Source organism: Priapulus caudatus, unplaced genomic scaffold (assembly GCF_000485595.1).
Source record: "Priapulus caudatus unplaced genomic scaffold, Priapulus_caudatus-5.0.1 Scaffold1169, whole genome shotgun sequence".
Taxonomy (NCBI): Eukaryota; Metazoa; Priapulida; class Priapulimorpha; order Priapulimorphida; family Priapulidae; genus Priapulus; species Priapulus caudatus.
In genome coordinates, this window is record NW_014578230.1 from 61401 (window position 1) to 74419 (window position 13019).

General features: G+C 41.9%; 2 protein-coding genes across 2 annotated transcripts in view; one reads left to right on the top strand and one right to left on the bottom strand.

The window, feature by feature from the left end:
* LOC106815645 (cirhin-like) overlaps positions 1 to 5779 on the bottom strand; it is a 24067-nt gene extending 18288 nt beyond the window's left edge. The window contains exons 1-2 of the mRNA XM_014820136.1: positions 5669 to 5779; positions 1247 to 1366 (exon numbers count right to left, since the gene is read on the bottom strand). Coding sequence (XP_014675622.1) covers positions 1247 to 1350 — 104 coding nt within the window. The 5' untranslated portion in view covers positions 1351 to 1366; positions 5669 to 5779. The remainder of the gene's footprint in view (positions 1 to 1246; positions 1367 to 5668) is intronic.
* Positions 5780 to 5825: 46 nt separating this feature from the next.
* The window catches only part of LOC106815646 (TBC1 domain family member 31-like), a 15327-nt gene continuing 8133 nt past the window's right edge, over positions 5826 to 13019 (top strand). Inside the window, exons 1-8 of the mRNA XM_014820137.1 lie at positions 5826 to 5990; positions 7192 to 7347; positions 7920 to 8041; positions 9082 to 9260; positions 9574 to 9728; positions 10911 to 11070; positions 11838 to 12059; positions 12704 to 12933. Of these exons, the coding sequence (XP_014675623.1) occupies positions 5908 to 5990; positions 7192 to 7347; positions 7920 to 8041; positions 9082 to 9260; positions 9574 to 9728; positions 10911 to 11070; positions 11838 to 12059; positions 12704 to 12933 (1307 nt within the window). The 5' untranslated portion in view covers positions 5826 to 5907. The remainder of the gene's footprint in view (positions 5991 to 7191; positions 7348 to 7919; positions 8042 to 9081; positions 9261 to 9573; positions 9729 to 10910; positions 11071 to 11837; positions 12060 to 12703; positions 12934 to 13019) is intronic.

Sequence of the window (13019 nt, forward strand, 5' to 3'; positions counted from 1 at the left end):
ATAAAAAAATTCAGTGAGAGAATTCAGCTGCCTTGGCGGAGGTCTGTGCTCTCCGAGTGCTCTAGTTTCCTGTCGGACTCCCTGATTTGACATATATGCAGGAGTCCATATGTGACTCCCTGAAAATTCTGCCATTCTAACTAGTTCGTTCCAGAGCATGGCCTCGCGGAATTACCGTATGTTTTCAGTAAAAGTCCAAAGAAAATTTGGCACACGTGCAACCGCATGAATCTTAAAAATAAGCACATGCGTTATTGTTAATATCTTTCATTTTGAACTTCAGACTGCGGACTCCCTCATTTTGCTGCGGACTTCCTCTTTTTGAGGGTAGGGAGTCCGTTGGACTCCCGTGTTCAAAATTTAATTTCTACCCCTGAAAACCCACTTGTCAACAAACTGCCGCAGAATCCAAATTAGAGCTGCGATTGAGTTTTATAATCATATTTTGCATGGCTGAATTTCCTGCATATATAATCAGCTCTACCCTACTTACGAGGATAAACCCCCGCCCCATCAAACTCTCTCCTCATCTAATCAATCGCTATACTGCCTCAGGTGCACATTTCCAAGTAAAAACTTTATGTTCGTGATTTAATTTCGAATTACTTCTGCAGCTGTTGTCGAACGAATTCGCAAAAGTAGCAATTAGCCAATTGCTCATGCGTCCTGCACAGATTTACCAGCCAATGCATCGGGGCTCGAAGGGAAACAGTACGACGTGAGCTAACGCCCACTCCCTAGCTCCCTTCAAATACGCACGTGGGCATGCAAATACAACGTGACTCAATATAATGTCAACATTCACGGCAAATAAGTGGAAGTAACTCGAGCTTGTCACGCTGCTTCAAGTATGCAATCGTACATATGGCCAGCTGCAACAGCAATAATGTCTACACTTCTCATATTGCCAGACCTTTTATCAGAGATGATTGCTTTCCCCCAGTCAAGTAATGTCCCAGCTTTATGTGAGCAATGGTGTGCATGTTTACAAATGATAAAATGCAGCTTGCGAGCTTCACTAAGCAGAATTTCTATTTCATCAGCCAGTAACAGAAGGAATTTTCATTCGGTTTTACCCAATTCAGTTTTACCATCACTTTGGTATCTATAAGAGATGCAAATACTGCCAGAGATAAATAACACATCATAATCATCCAATTAATATAACAAATAAGGTTGTTGTTATCACTTACTATGTAATAGCAACAGTATTAACAGATTATTAATGCAGTCAAGTCACACATACCTTCCAACAGCAAGCTTCTTTTCTGAGTCATCAAAAGCAATGACTTGTATAGCCTGAGGTGTATACTGAAAGAACCTCACTCTATGCACCCTAAAATCACTCATGGTCTCTGGTAAGGACCTACAAGTAGAAAAAAAAACATGTAAAAAAAAACAGCATATTATTTGGCATGTAACCCTGTAAATAGTTCACTGAACATTCACACTAAATAGGTTTACAAAGCACATGATTAATCCTACACTACATAACCTATCTCTATCTAGATACTGAGTTACCTCATCCCACCCAGGGACTTGTGAGATTAATGATTTCTAAATAGTAATACTATATATATACAAATCAGGAGTAGATAATAGGGAATAATAATACCATATTATCTACTCCTGATACAAATCTACCGCGTATGGTGAACACAACCACTTGCCTATGCATAACTTTCTCAATCTGAAGTTTAAGTAAATTTATATAACCCATACATCTATTATTCCACAGTGCTTGCCTGACACAATAACTTGAGAGCAACTGCTTGTTCCTACCATGGAGCTAATATGGAGCCAACATGGCGCCATAAACTATATGCTACCAGTTTGTTTGAAATCTCTTAATTGTGGGCTGGTATCACGCGCAGCCAGGCTGCGAAGGCATCCGACCGCTCTTCTGTTGTTGACCTGATTTGAGACTCAATCGATTCCTATACTAGCATATATATATAAATGGCCAGTTAGCTTTTAAGTGAATAGCCGATGCAATCTCAACTGATTCTTTTATGGTGGCAATTAAAGCATACGCTGTTCATTGATTCCGACTAGTTTCGATACGGCCTTGCTGCCCCTTAAGAGCTGGCTTGGAAAAAATACAGACGTTTCAGGTAGGTTTAACAATGGTTGCATGCAGTGACCATTCATCAGGAAGACGTCTGGCTTCAGTTATCTAACAGCGTGTGACATGATGCGGATGAATTTTGTGTAGCCCATAATTCCAATTCCTACTCCTACGACCTTAATCCTAACCCTATTAATATTGTTGCGTGCTGCACAGCCACGAAATCAGAGCCACAACCAGAACCAGTGGAGAACGCTTACACAAGCATTTATTGAGCTACACAAACGTGTGCTCCGTGCCCTGTCCACTGCCCAACTGCCTCGTGTACACACGTGTACGCTACACCCATCTATTGCCGAGTATAACGATGTACGGTAGCAAAAGTAACGAGTATACGTACCTAATCTAATCTACACTATGTGGGGCATAGCAATATGACGAATTGTTGATCCGCCTAGCAAAGTGAATGTGGCACGTATACCCAATGGCATCACAAGAAATTAAGTTAGCCAAGTAGCCGTCGTTGCTCATCGTGTAACATTTGACAGGTTACATGTTTTAATGCTTAAATGCTTACATTCTGATTTGTTTGGACATATCAGCATCAATTTAACAGGATCCGGCACAGTGCTGTGTAAAGTACATAATTTAGATCAATCCGACTGGGCCTAATAAGAAAAAATATTGCTTGTTTCCCCTTTACCGACCGACTCGCCAAAACGCCGCTACTCGACACATTTTATTGGCCGATTAAAACAAAACAAAAATTATTTCGTTTCGCCAAAAACAAAAAATCAAATTCGTTCCGCAAAAAGATATACACAATATACATACACACATATTGTCAAAACAAAATGAAAAAGATTTTTCACCTACCTACCTACTCGGTACCCTGAGAGGTGAGGAGGTAAAGGGGAAAAAACAAACAATTTTTTAAGGGTGGCCTTGTATAACTCCAGTACATGCATCAATGTCATCATCAATCATTGACATAATTCATCAGTAACAGCAACCTAATCATAACCCTCATGTATTGCTAAATTATATAGAATTGAACTAAATTATGTAATTGGCACTGCATGTAGTGTACATGCAGTTTGCTGAAGTTAAACAATTTCGAACTTGATGCCAAAACTAAAGCCTTAATTAGTTACAAGCTTAATTAGATTAGATATAGGCAGGTAGTTTTTAATTTAGCAGCATCACTCAGATACAACAAAACATGCATATATATGCAACACAGTGATACTATATAGCTTGGCAGTAGATACATCTGACAGTACAGGGATGAGATTGGATAATTATTTTCAGCTGGAAATTTGACATTAGAAACAGGGGAGCGAGTCATGCGAGGACCGGTAGGTTCATCGCCGATGCGTAGGGGTGTCCGGGGCGGAATTTTTTTTAAAAGAATGGTGCAATTTTGGTGGCGTATTCTAAGCTATTCTGAACACATTATGAGAGACTCTTGAATCCCTTTTCAAGTTGAGTCAAAGGAACAACGAACTATAATAGGAAGAATCTAGGTGGCTGAATAGGGCAAATTTGTTTATTAAGATGTCTTAGACTGAATGATGCTTTTTCTGTCTTCCAGCCCGTCGCTTGCGTGTTTCTTACTCAGGACATAAGCTGCCTTGCTGCGAGCGCAGATTTGATATGCAAAAAGAACACCAATTGGCGAATGAGACACAGATCAGTGCATAGTCATGCACACAAGCATGCACCGAGCCAACATGTAAACCTGGTCCCAGGTGCATGCGCAGGTGTCGTTACGTGATTAGCTACTCCAAATGTTTTGCCCCTCTACTCAGCCTGTGAACGCAGGATTTTTTTCTTGGTTAACGCACTAAAACAGATACACTGTATACTTCGCTGGTCAGCCTACTGTCTACACCGTCGGTCTAACAGTCAGGTGCTTGTATGAGGGTAGTATAATTTAATTGTTACATGTTACCGCCCTCCCAATTTTCTACTAAACGGATTTAGAGCGTTTACACAAATCGACGGCCCCTGGGACTGTCAAATCTGCGGATTCTCCGCGGCATCCGCGGTGGAAGAATCTCATCTAACGCTGGACTATAGTCCTACTACAAAATTCGCCCGTAAAGTGAAGATTACCGGGTGAGGAAACATCAAAAATAAAAAAGGAACACCGATCTAAAGGTCCCGTTCATAATACATAACAATACACTAGGCCTGCTAGCCAGTACGTTGATATGTTGTAGGTCTATCTAATTATGCCGTGGCCCTGTACCTCGCCTACTCCCTAACCTTGAACCAACCCTAACCATATCAGTAGTTACCATGCAGGGTACGTCGTCCGAATATATCAAACCGTACCCAGGGTACCCTCCGATATCATAGTACCCTGGGGGACATAGACCCTATGAGCCATACTAGTGCTGAGAGGGTCTATGTCCCCCGGGACTGCCGGAGAATACCCTGGGTACGGTCCGGTCTCACGGAACGTACCCAATGGTACTATCTAATGCTCCAGACCATAACCTCGCCTACTGCACATTAACGAGTCTAGGAGTCGCCTACGCCTACTCCCTAACCCTAACCATATCAGATAGTTACCAGGGTACGTTCCAGTATACCGGACCGGACCCATGCAGGGTACATTCCGGCAGTACCCTGGGGGACATAGACCCTTTGAGTATGAGCCATACTAGTAATAGTATATCATATGTGATCACTGCTACTGTAATAATGAGTTTCCTATGACCGTCTGTTATCCGGCTTAGAGAATCGCGGCTCATATCGTATATAAAGGTTACCCAACAATTAAGTTACGTATTTAAAACACAAACATATTTAATGACCACAATATAATACCGTAGACGCCCCTGTACTAGGCATCACGTGAACAGTGTCGTACGCGGCAATAAAACATAAACTTACATGACAAAGATGATTCGAATACGCTGGCACAGCACAGTAACAGTGACACGTCTGTATACGGCTAGCAAATAGTAGCTAGAGGAGTGTAATTTCAAGATACAAGCGTTAAATATCCGTGTCGTCTCATTGTCTTAGTCCTGGTCACGCGGGTCACCTCGGCCGCTACCATTGGCTAACTCGATCGTTCTATTGACCGTTGCCGTTGGTCACGCCTTTGACCACGAACAAATTATGCCTCTCTGCTTCTGTTCTGCACGTGCGTGGTCAAGACAAAGACATGCTATTTGTTACTTTCAATTATTATTACCTGGCACCTCTTATATTTCTTACACCTCTCATATTTCTGTATTTCACTACGCCTAGACTGAAATTCGTCAACAAATTAGTCGTGTAAAACAATTACTGCGAGTCATATAGACAACTGTAAACCGTGATAAACACCGTGACCGAACCGTGCAGTGTACATGCTTGAATGGACAGCATAACTAACCGTGGCGAATAACAACAAAAAGTCACGATCAGGATCACGCATCATTACTCAGTATTGCAGAAATGTCATTATTGACATTACTACTACTAGCCTTAGGCCTACCGTATTCATTACCATTCCTGAAAATGTTATAAAACGCCATAAACATAACTGATCGCACTCATAACCAGTAATAAACACGTTTCGATATTAGTCACGACTGTTACCTGCTAGTTTCTAAGCCGTTCTCTGTCGCTTTGGAACAAAAGCACTGCGAGTACGATCAAACTGAAGCGCACGCAGCTTTAAGCATGATGCTTCATGGACGCTGCCATTATGGAGTTGGTGCGCCCTCTATGAAAATTAACAAAAGTGAACTGTTCTGTAGCAGGAGGGAGATTAGAAAACTGTTTATTTTAGTTACGTTGTATTAATACCGTTGTATTTACGTCTTTATTTCAGCGAAATGCAACGGGAAAGATTAGATTTGAGTAACAGAAAAGTGTCCGGTGGTATATGGTTAAGAAAGCCGGTCCCCGCATTAGATGGGTAAGCAGAAAAGCACAACTACCGCTCATAGGGTCTATGTCCCCCTGGTTACTGCCTGAACTAGCTCTAGTAGTAGTACTATAGCCCGCGTTCATTAACTGCCGCAGGGCTATAGAACATTGTCAGCTCGATTTCGCTACTCCAACCTGTCACCACCTGTCCCCACTCAAAATGGCTCACAAAACGGAAAATGGTCGGACTTTTTAACACTTATTTATCTACATGGACATCTCACCTATCTAAGTATCTTTTTGAACACTTCCACAACTCAAGTCAACTTTACACCATGTATTTATGCATTTATTCCTAAAAGTCTTAGCACTACTGGTGTTTCGTTATCAAATGCGGTTGCTCTGCTTATGTGTATACGCGTGACGTCACCCGAAATGTACTACTACTAGGCTGAATCATATAGCTGCCCATGTGTTTTGTCTACATTTCGGGTGACGTCACGCACATACACATAAGCAGAGCAACCGCATTTAAAAACGAAACACCAGTAGTGCTAAGACTTTTAGGAATAAATGCATAAATACATTGTGTAAAGTTGACTTGAGTTGTGGAAGTGTTCAAAAAGATAGGTGAGATGTCCATGTAGATAAATAAGTGTTAAAAAGTCTGATCATTTTCCGTTTTGTGAGCCATTTTGAGTGGAGAGAGGTGGTGACAGGTTGCAGTAGCGAAATCGAGCTGACAATGTTCTATAGCCTTGCGGCAGTTAATGAACGCGGGCTATTATAGCCTATACGGGTCCCCCGCCCCCTATACTGAAAGCGGGCTATAGTACTAGAGCTATGCCTGAACGTACCTTGGTAACTATCTGATATGGTTAGGGTTAGGGAGTAGGCGTAGGCGAATCCCTAGACTCGTTAGTGGAGTAGGTGCGATACGGTCTGACATATTCGATAGTACCAGGGTACAATCGTTCCGGTATACCGGACCGTACCCAGGGTACGTTCCGGCAGTACACTGGGGGACATAGACCCTCTCAGCACAACTACCAGGCATTAGTTACTCGGTCTCGGATAGCTCTAGTAATAGTAATTTACCAATTATTAGGCCTACATGTGATGTGTATGCATCATTGCAGGGGGTTATAAGTCACTGTTCATGAACACGAGATGCACGATCGAAAACTGTCGCATTTCGTATCTCGTTCGCTCGCGCCAGTTATTGCGTGTTTCCTCGTGTGCCATACCAGGTTGATGCTTGAGATCACGCATTCGGCCCCCGGCAACCATCCGCTGGACAGCAAGAACATCAGGTTTCTGCAGCTCGCGTATGATGATGTCGGAAACAAAATGCTCACTGCAGACCAGTATGGTGACATATACCTACTGGACTTCAAACGAAACAGGTTAATTCAATTCACTTCAATTTAATTCAATTCAATTCACCGTGTTTACACTTATGACAACTACATTTTGGAGGTATCATTTATTGGTGAAGCAAATAAACCATACACATAATGTTGGCTAAAGTACCTATTTTTTCGTTAAAAAATCTTAATTTTATATGAAGTTTATGTACTGAAATATATCAATATGCCAGTATACGTGCTGTGATCACATTAGTTCTATCCGTGTAGCCGTTTGCTCCAACACAAGTGCCCGTGGCAGAGTGAAGGTCTACACTGAGCTATTATCCTGTACACATTTTGTGCAGTGAAACATAAATGCATTTAAAACCTGGAAGTAATGCAACCCCACACAATCCACAATTTTTCTTGCTATCGGCTGAACACATGTTGGACTACTATAGGATTACATGATATATGAAAAAATCATGTAATGCACAAATTCAACAGTCTATGAAGATATAGTTACTTGAGAAGTTTATGTGCTACCCGAAAACTTGGCTGACGTTAGCCCAATACTTCATTTTGCGAATGCATGTTTACGTAAACAAACTGGAAATCTTCTCATGCAGGTTCCGACACTTACAGCACCTGAGCAGTGCTTGTACGGCTCTAGCATTCACCGCTTCCGATTCCAGACCGACAAAATACCTCGCCGGCCTATCAGACTGCAGCTTACGCTGCGGAGAAACAGGTAAAGTCAGCATGCTCTGTGTGAGAGGGATGAGGGGGCAGAATGGCTGGATATCTAAATGTCATCATTCATTTCAGGCATTTCGATGCGGCGAGATTTTGGTCTCGGCAAAAATAACACGAAATAATAAAATTGACGCCTGAAAAGTCGGGTTGGAATTTCTTGAGAGATAGGATGGTGAGCCCTAGAGCTCTATATTGCGACCTCCGATACTTTTTACTTGTCCCTCTGGTGCAAAGCATTAGAGTTAACAAGTACGGGGGGTCGTTATATAGTGCCCACAGTACATAACAAACAAAGAATGTGTGATGTAGCATATCTGACTAATGAAAAGGATTGTGATATGCGCTTCACGCACATAATTTCAAATGTACGCCTCTAAAGTTCCCAGTTTTACATGTTTGAATTTTAGGTTATGGACCACCCTGGTGTAAATGTATAGCCGATCTTTGGCTAAATAGCTCTTGGCATCCTTTAACACGCGTATATATAATATCATATATAATATTATACAATTTATAATTACACCCTATAACCACCATCCTATAGCCGGCGTATATATTAATATAATATCAGGGTGCAAAATTAACGCGAGTCCGTAGTTAATTACTCCCTGCTATACTGTCGGACTCCCTGATTTGACATATGCAGGAGTCCGTGTGACTTCCTGAAAATTCTGCTATACTAACTAGTTCGTTCCACAGCATGGTCTCATGGAATTACCGCATGTTTCCAGCAAATGTCCAAAGAAAATTTCGCAGACGTGCAACCACACGAATCTTCAAAATAAGCACATGCGTTATTGTTAATATCTTTAGTTTTGCACATCAGATTGCAGACTCCCTCATTTTGCTGTGACTCCCTCTTTTTGAAGGCTGGGAGTCCATTGGACTCTCTTGTTCTAAACTTAATTTCTACCCTGTAATATATAATATTATAGTATTTATAATTATACTGAAGTATGCCACCAGTCGCGATCGGTCAACGCAGCGCAAGGTAATCGGTAAAGATATAGAAAAACAAGTGCGCGTCCGTTGCAGATACGGGCGCGGTCGTCGGGTGCATGAAGGGACACGCGACACCGATCCACAGCATCTCGTCGCATCGCCATGGCGACCTAGCCGTGACGACGTCACATGAGACGGCCATCATCTGGGATCTGTGCACGTTTGCGAAGCTACGCAGGCTCAGCCTCCGGCAGGAGATCGACATCGTCAAGGTAACGCAAACAAGAGAACGCCACGAGCCCGGACATTATTTCTCGACGGACCCGATTTACGACGTGTTATGTGTTAACTATTAAGATTAAGTAGTAATCACGATTGTAATTCTGTCTCTATTTCCTTTGAATAATTATTAAGTATTTCCCTAATTCCTTAGGCAGTGAATAATTATTAATGCCGATCTCGTAATGAGCTGTAATTATTCGTTTAGGTCATTAACGAAGGATGTATAAAATTAGGCAACATATTGACATTTTCTTGTGTGTATGTGCCTGTGCCTTATCTCTGTGTCTTTAATTGTTACGACAGGCGCTGTTTCTACCTATGGGAGACATGGTGTTGACGTCCTTCAGAGATGGCTCCATGTTTGCGTGGGCATTTTCCGTTCACAATCTGCAGTGTCAGTTCCAGCTGCCGAGGACACAGTGCGACACACACATCTACACCTGCCTTACAGTGTCCAGGTCTGCAGCTAGGCATTACACTGTCACCACTTATATTACGCAGTGGCTACGCGTCCGGTCATCCATTACAAAGCTCAGCACAGATTCCCGAATCCACGTCACGATTAGGACACGCCACTTTTCAATTCGTTAATTTTACTGGATTTACTATTGCTTCAAAAGTTACAAAAACACATTTTTTTGATAAAATACCTAAATGTAAGTAATATTATGGTAAAAACTTATTGTTTATTGTTTTTTACTGAAAAAAATATAGTTATATAGTTATATATATTATAGTTATATATACATAAGAAATATATGACCGGATGCGTAGCCTGGGAGCTGGGCGTCCGGTAACCGGACGCGTAGCCACGGTCTTTATATTATTATCACTTGCCATCTACCCTATCTCTAACCAGATGTTGGAGATGCCACGATTATACTAGATATAACCTACATGAATGATGTAATGACAAAGCCAATTGTTGCCTTTCAAAATTTAGTGGGCTTAAATAATATAATAAGGAACAATGGCAAGTTTAAGGGTCACTATGGCAGAAACGTTTCCTTCAAAAAAACCTTATTAAGGCCAGTTACTTTATAACAATGCTATTTATGTGGGGTAAAAAGTAATAGGCCCTATGTATAATACATGGGATATATGTGAGAAAAGCACAGAGGCATAGCAGAGCCATAAGACACCCGCCATAGGGGTTCTTTTCCACAGGGGCCGCAGAGCCATAGGGGTTAATTCTCTGAGAAATGAAAAAAAGTTTTTACATTAGGTGTACAACCCCGGTCACATATTAGTCACGAGTTCCAAAAGAAGAATTACAACTGTACAATGTAGAAATGTAAACGGGCTGATATTTCAACAACAAGTGTGGACACGACACACAAGGAATGTTTTAGTGGTGCGCGGGGATGAGTATTTGTTTACTCTGGCCTCCTCTGTTTGCCTAGCCAACAGCAACCTTACACAGTAATAATGCACGTTAGTACGATGTGAAAAACAAACATTGCAGGTGAGAAGAATTTTTAGATGAGTTGGTCACAATATCGCAAGCATGGAAGTCATTTTGTTCCCGTTTTCGATAAATTTTATTGTTAATGAAAATGTTACTTCTCATTTTTATTCTTTGCATTGTAAATCGCGTGCGCATGGTGACTGACGTTCCTTTACCGCGTCTGCATTTGCAGCGACGTGCGATACGTGGCGGCTGGAGGCAAGAATAGGAACGTTCATGTGTTTGACATGGAGGCACGCACCCTGTGGCGCCTCCTGGAAGTGCCGGCGGTCAGCGGAGCGGTCAAACAGATACAGTTTGTGCCCAACCTTTCGCTTGTGGAATCCAACCTGGTATAAGTGGACATTTATCTAGATACTCTAATTTAGTAACATGCTAGTCATTAATCTGGCCTGGTCTATTGTTCTATTTGCATTAGCATTCTTTTAGTACAGTGCATATGGTACCCTTATACCACTTATACTAACCCTAAACTACTGTCAGTATTTTAAATAGTTATATTTTGTAAAATGTTACCCAGGTTTGTGGTATTTAGTTGTATTTGTGACATGTACGTATTTGACAAATTAGATCAGTGACCCGGTAAATTATGATATTTGCAGAACTAGTCAATTATGTGGTAGTGTGTACTCTTACTATCAGGAGTCTATCAATATATCTATATATATATCTATTGATAGACTCCTGTTACTGTTATATACTTATGATAGAGTTAAATTATATTTCATCAAGGTTTTATTTCTATAATCACATAAAAACGTTTAGTTGAATGACATTAAATCGCCATTTAAAACCCCCTCCCTTCGTAATAAATTGATCGATTAATTGATTGATTACTTGATTGGCATTAGGGGTGAATAAAATCAAACATGGATGTTTTACAGCTTTTTATTCACTCCTGATGTCATGTACGCGCACTTGTGTGCATCCCGACTCCCTCACATGCACTTATGATAGAGTTGAATTTTATTTCATCAAAATTTCATTTATATTAACGACATGTCAAATCAACGATTCCTTCTGCCTTCGTTATGAATTGATCGATTAATTGATTGATTAATTGATTGGCATCAGGAGTGAATAAAATCCAACCATTCAGATTCTTGCGGCGCTGGCACAAGAGGGCGTTGTCTACTTCCTGTGCGCCGCGTCCTCGCTCGTTCTCTTCACGGTCGGTGACATCGACGCTGTACCGGCGGAGGGCGGACGTGTGCTCCAGTTTGCCGTGAGCAACAAGGGAACGTACCTGCAGGGGCTGATGTCGTCGGGTCACATCCGCATGTATGACCTCGATGCGATTGCTGCGAGGAGAAGCGTGCAGGTACTGCTTCTGCTGCTTATGTTTCTTCTAACAGTTAGGGTTAGGTTACGGTAAGGCAACGTAATAGCCAGCGAGCCGTGCAGCCGTGATTTCCACGGTCAGTTTTGAAACTGCACGGCCAAAAATGTGTAGCACGGTCTAAAATATTGATCTAAAGCCATGTAAATTGTAAAAATTGCACTCCCAAATATTTTTTATGCACTCCCACAATACTCATTCCTGGCTAATACCCTGCGGCAAGGTAACTGTTAGGTTCTTCTAAGGCAGGGGTTCTGCTCGTAAAAGCTACTTTTGTGTGTGGCTATTATTATATTGTGTTGCAGATGCTGCTGCTGCTGCTCAAAATCTCAGATTTTTTTACACAATTGTTACACAGCATTATTCTCTGTTAACAATTGCCAAAAAGGTGCTCTACAGCTTCCCATAGCTTAGGGCCTTACCATGTCTAGATTGTATGTTGTTAGGTTGTTATCTTCACCCCTACATAGGATACGAATTGCTAGTAGCATCTCCTTATATCATAGATTGAATCACCGGCGAGTTATTTCAACCGTGGAACCATGGCAACGCTCGGCATTGGTTGCCTTTTTTGGAGAAATGTCTCTGCCAGGGGACGTGCATCGATGGATGTTCTTCTGTTTTAGAGAGTCGCTGCGTCACTGAGGTCGGCAACGCCCTCTACCAGGCGGTCATCGTCCACTGCAGCTCCACTAACCGGACGGCTGACCGACAGTCCCAGCTGCCCGCGGAGGAAGCTGCGGGAGAGGAGGAGGGCTGCGTTTGAGGAGGTTGAACGCAGTCCAGCGCTGACCTATGACAGGAAGAAGTTGGCCATACTCTTACGACAATATGGGGAATATCCTGAGAAGTACAGGCAAGCCTGATCGATAGTCAGTACGTCAGTGGTGTCAATGTCTCTGACCTCTCTTTCTCTCACTCTTTCTCTCACTCTTTCTCTCA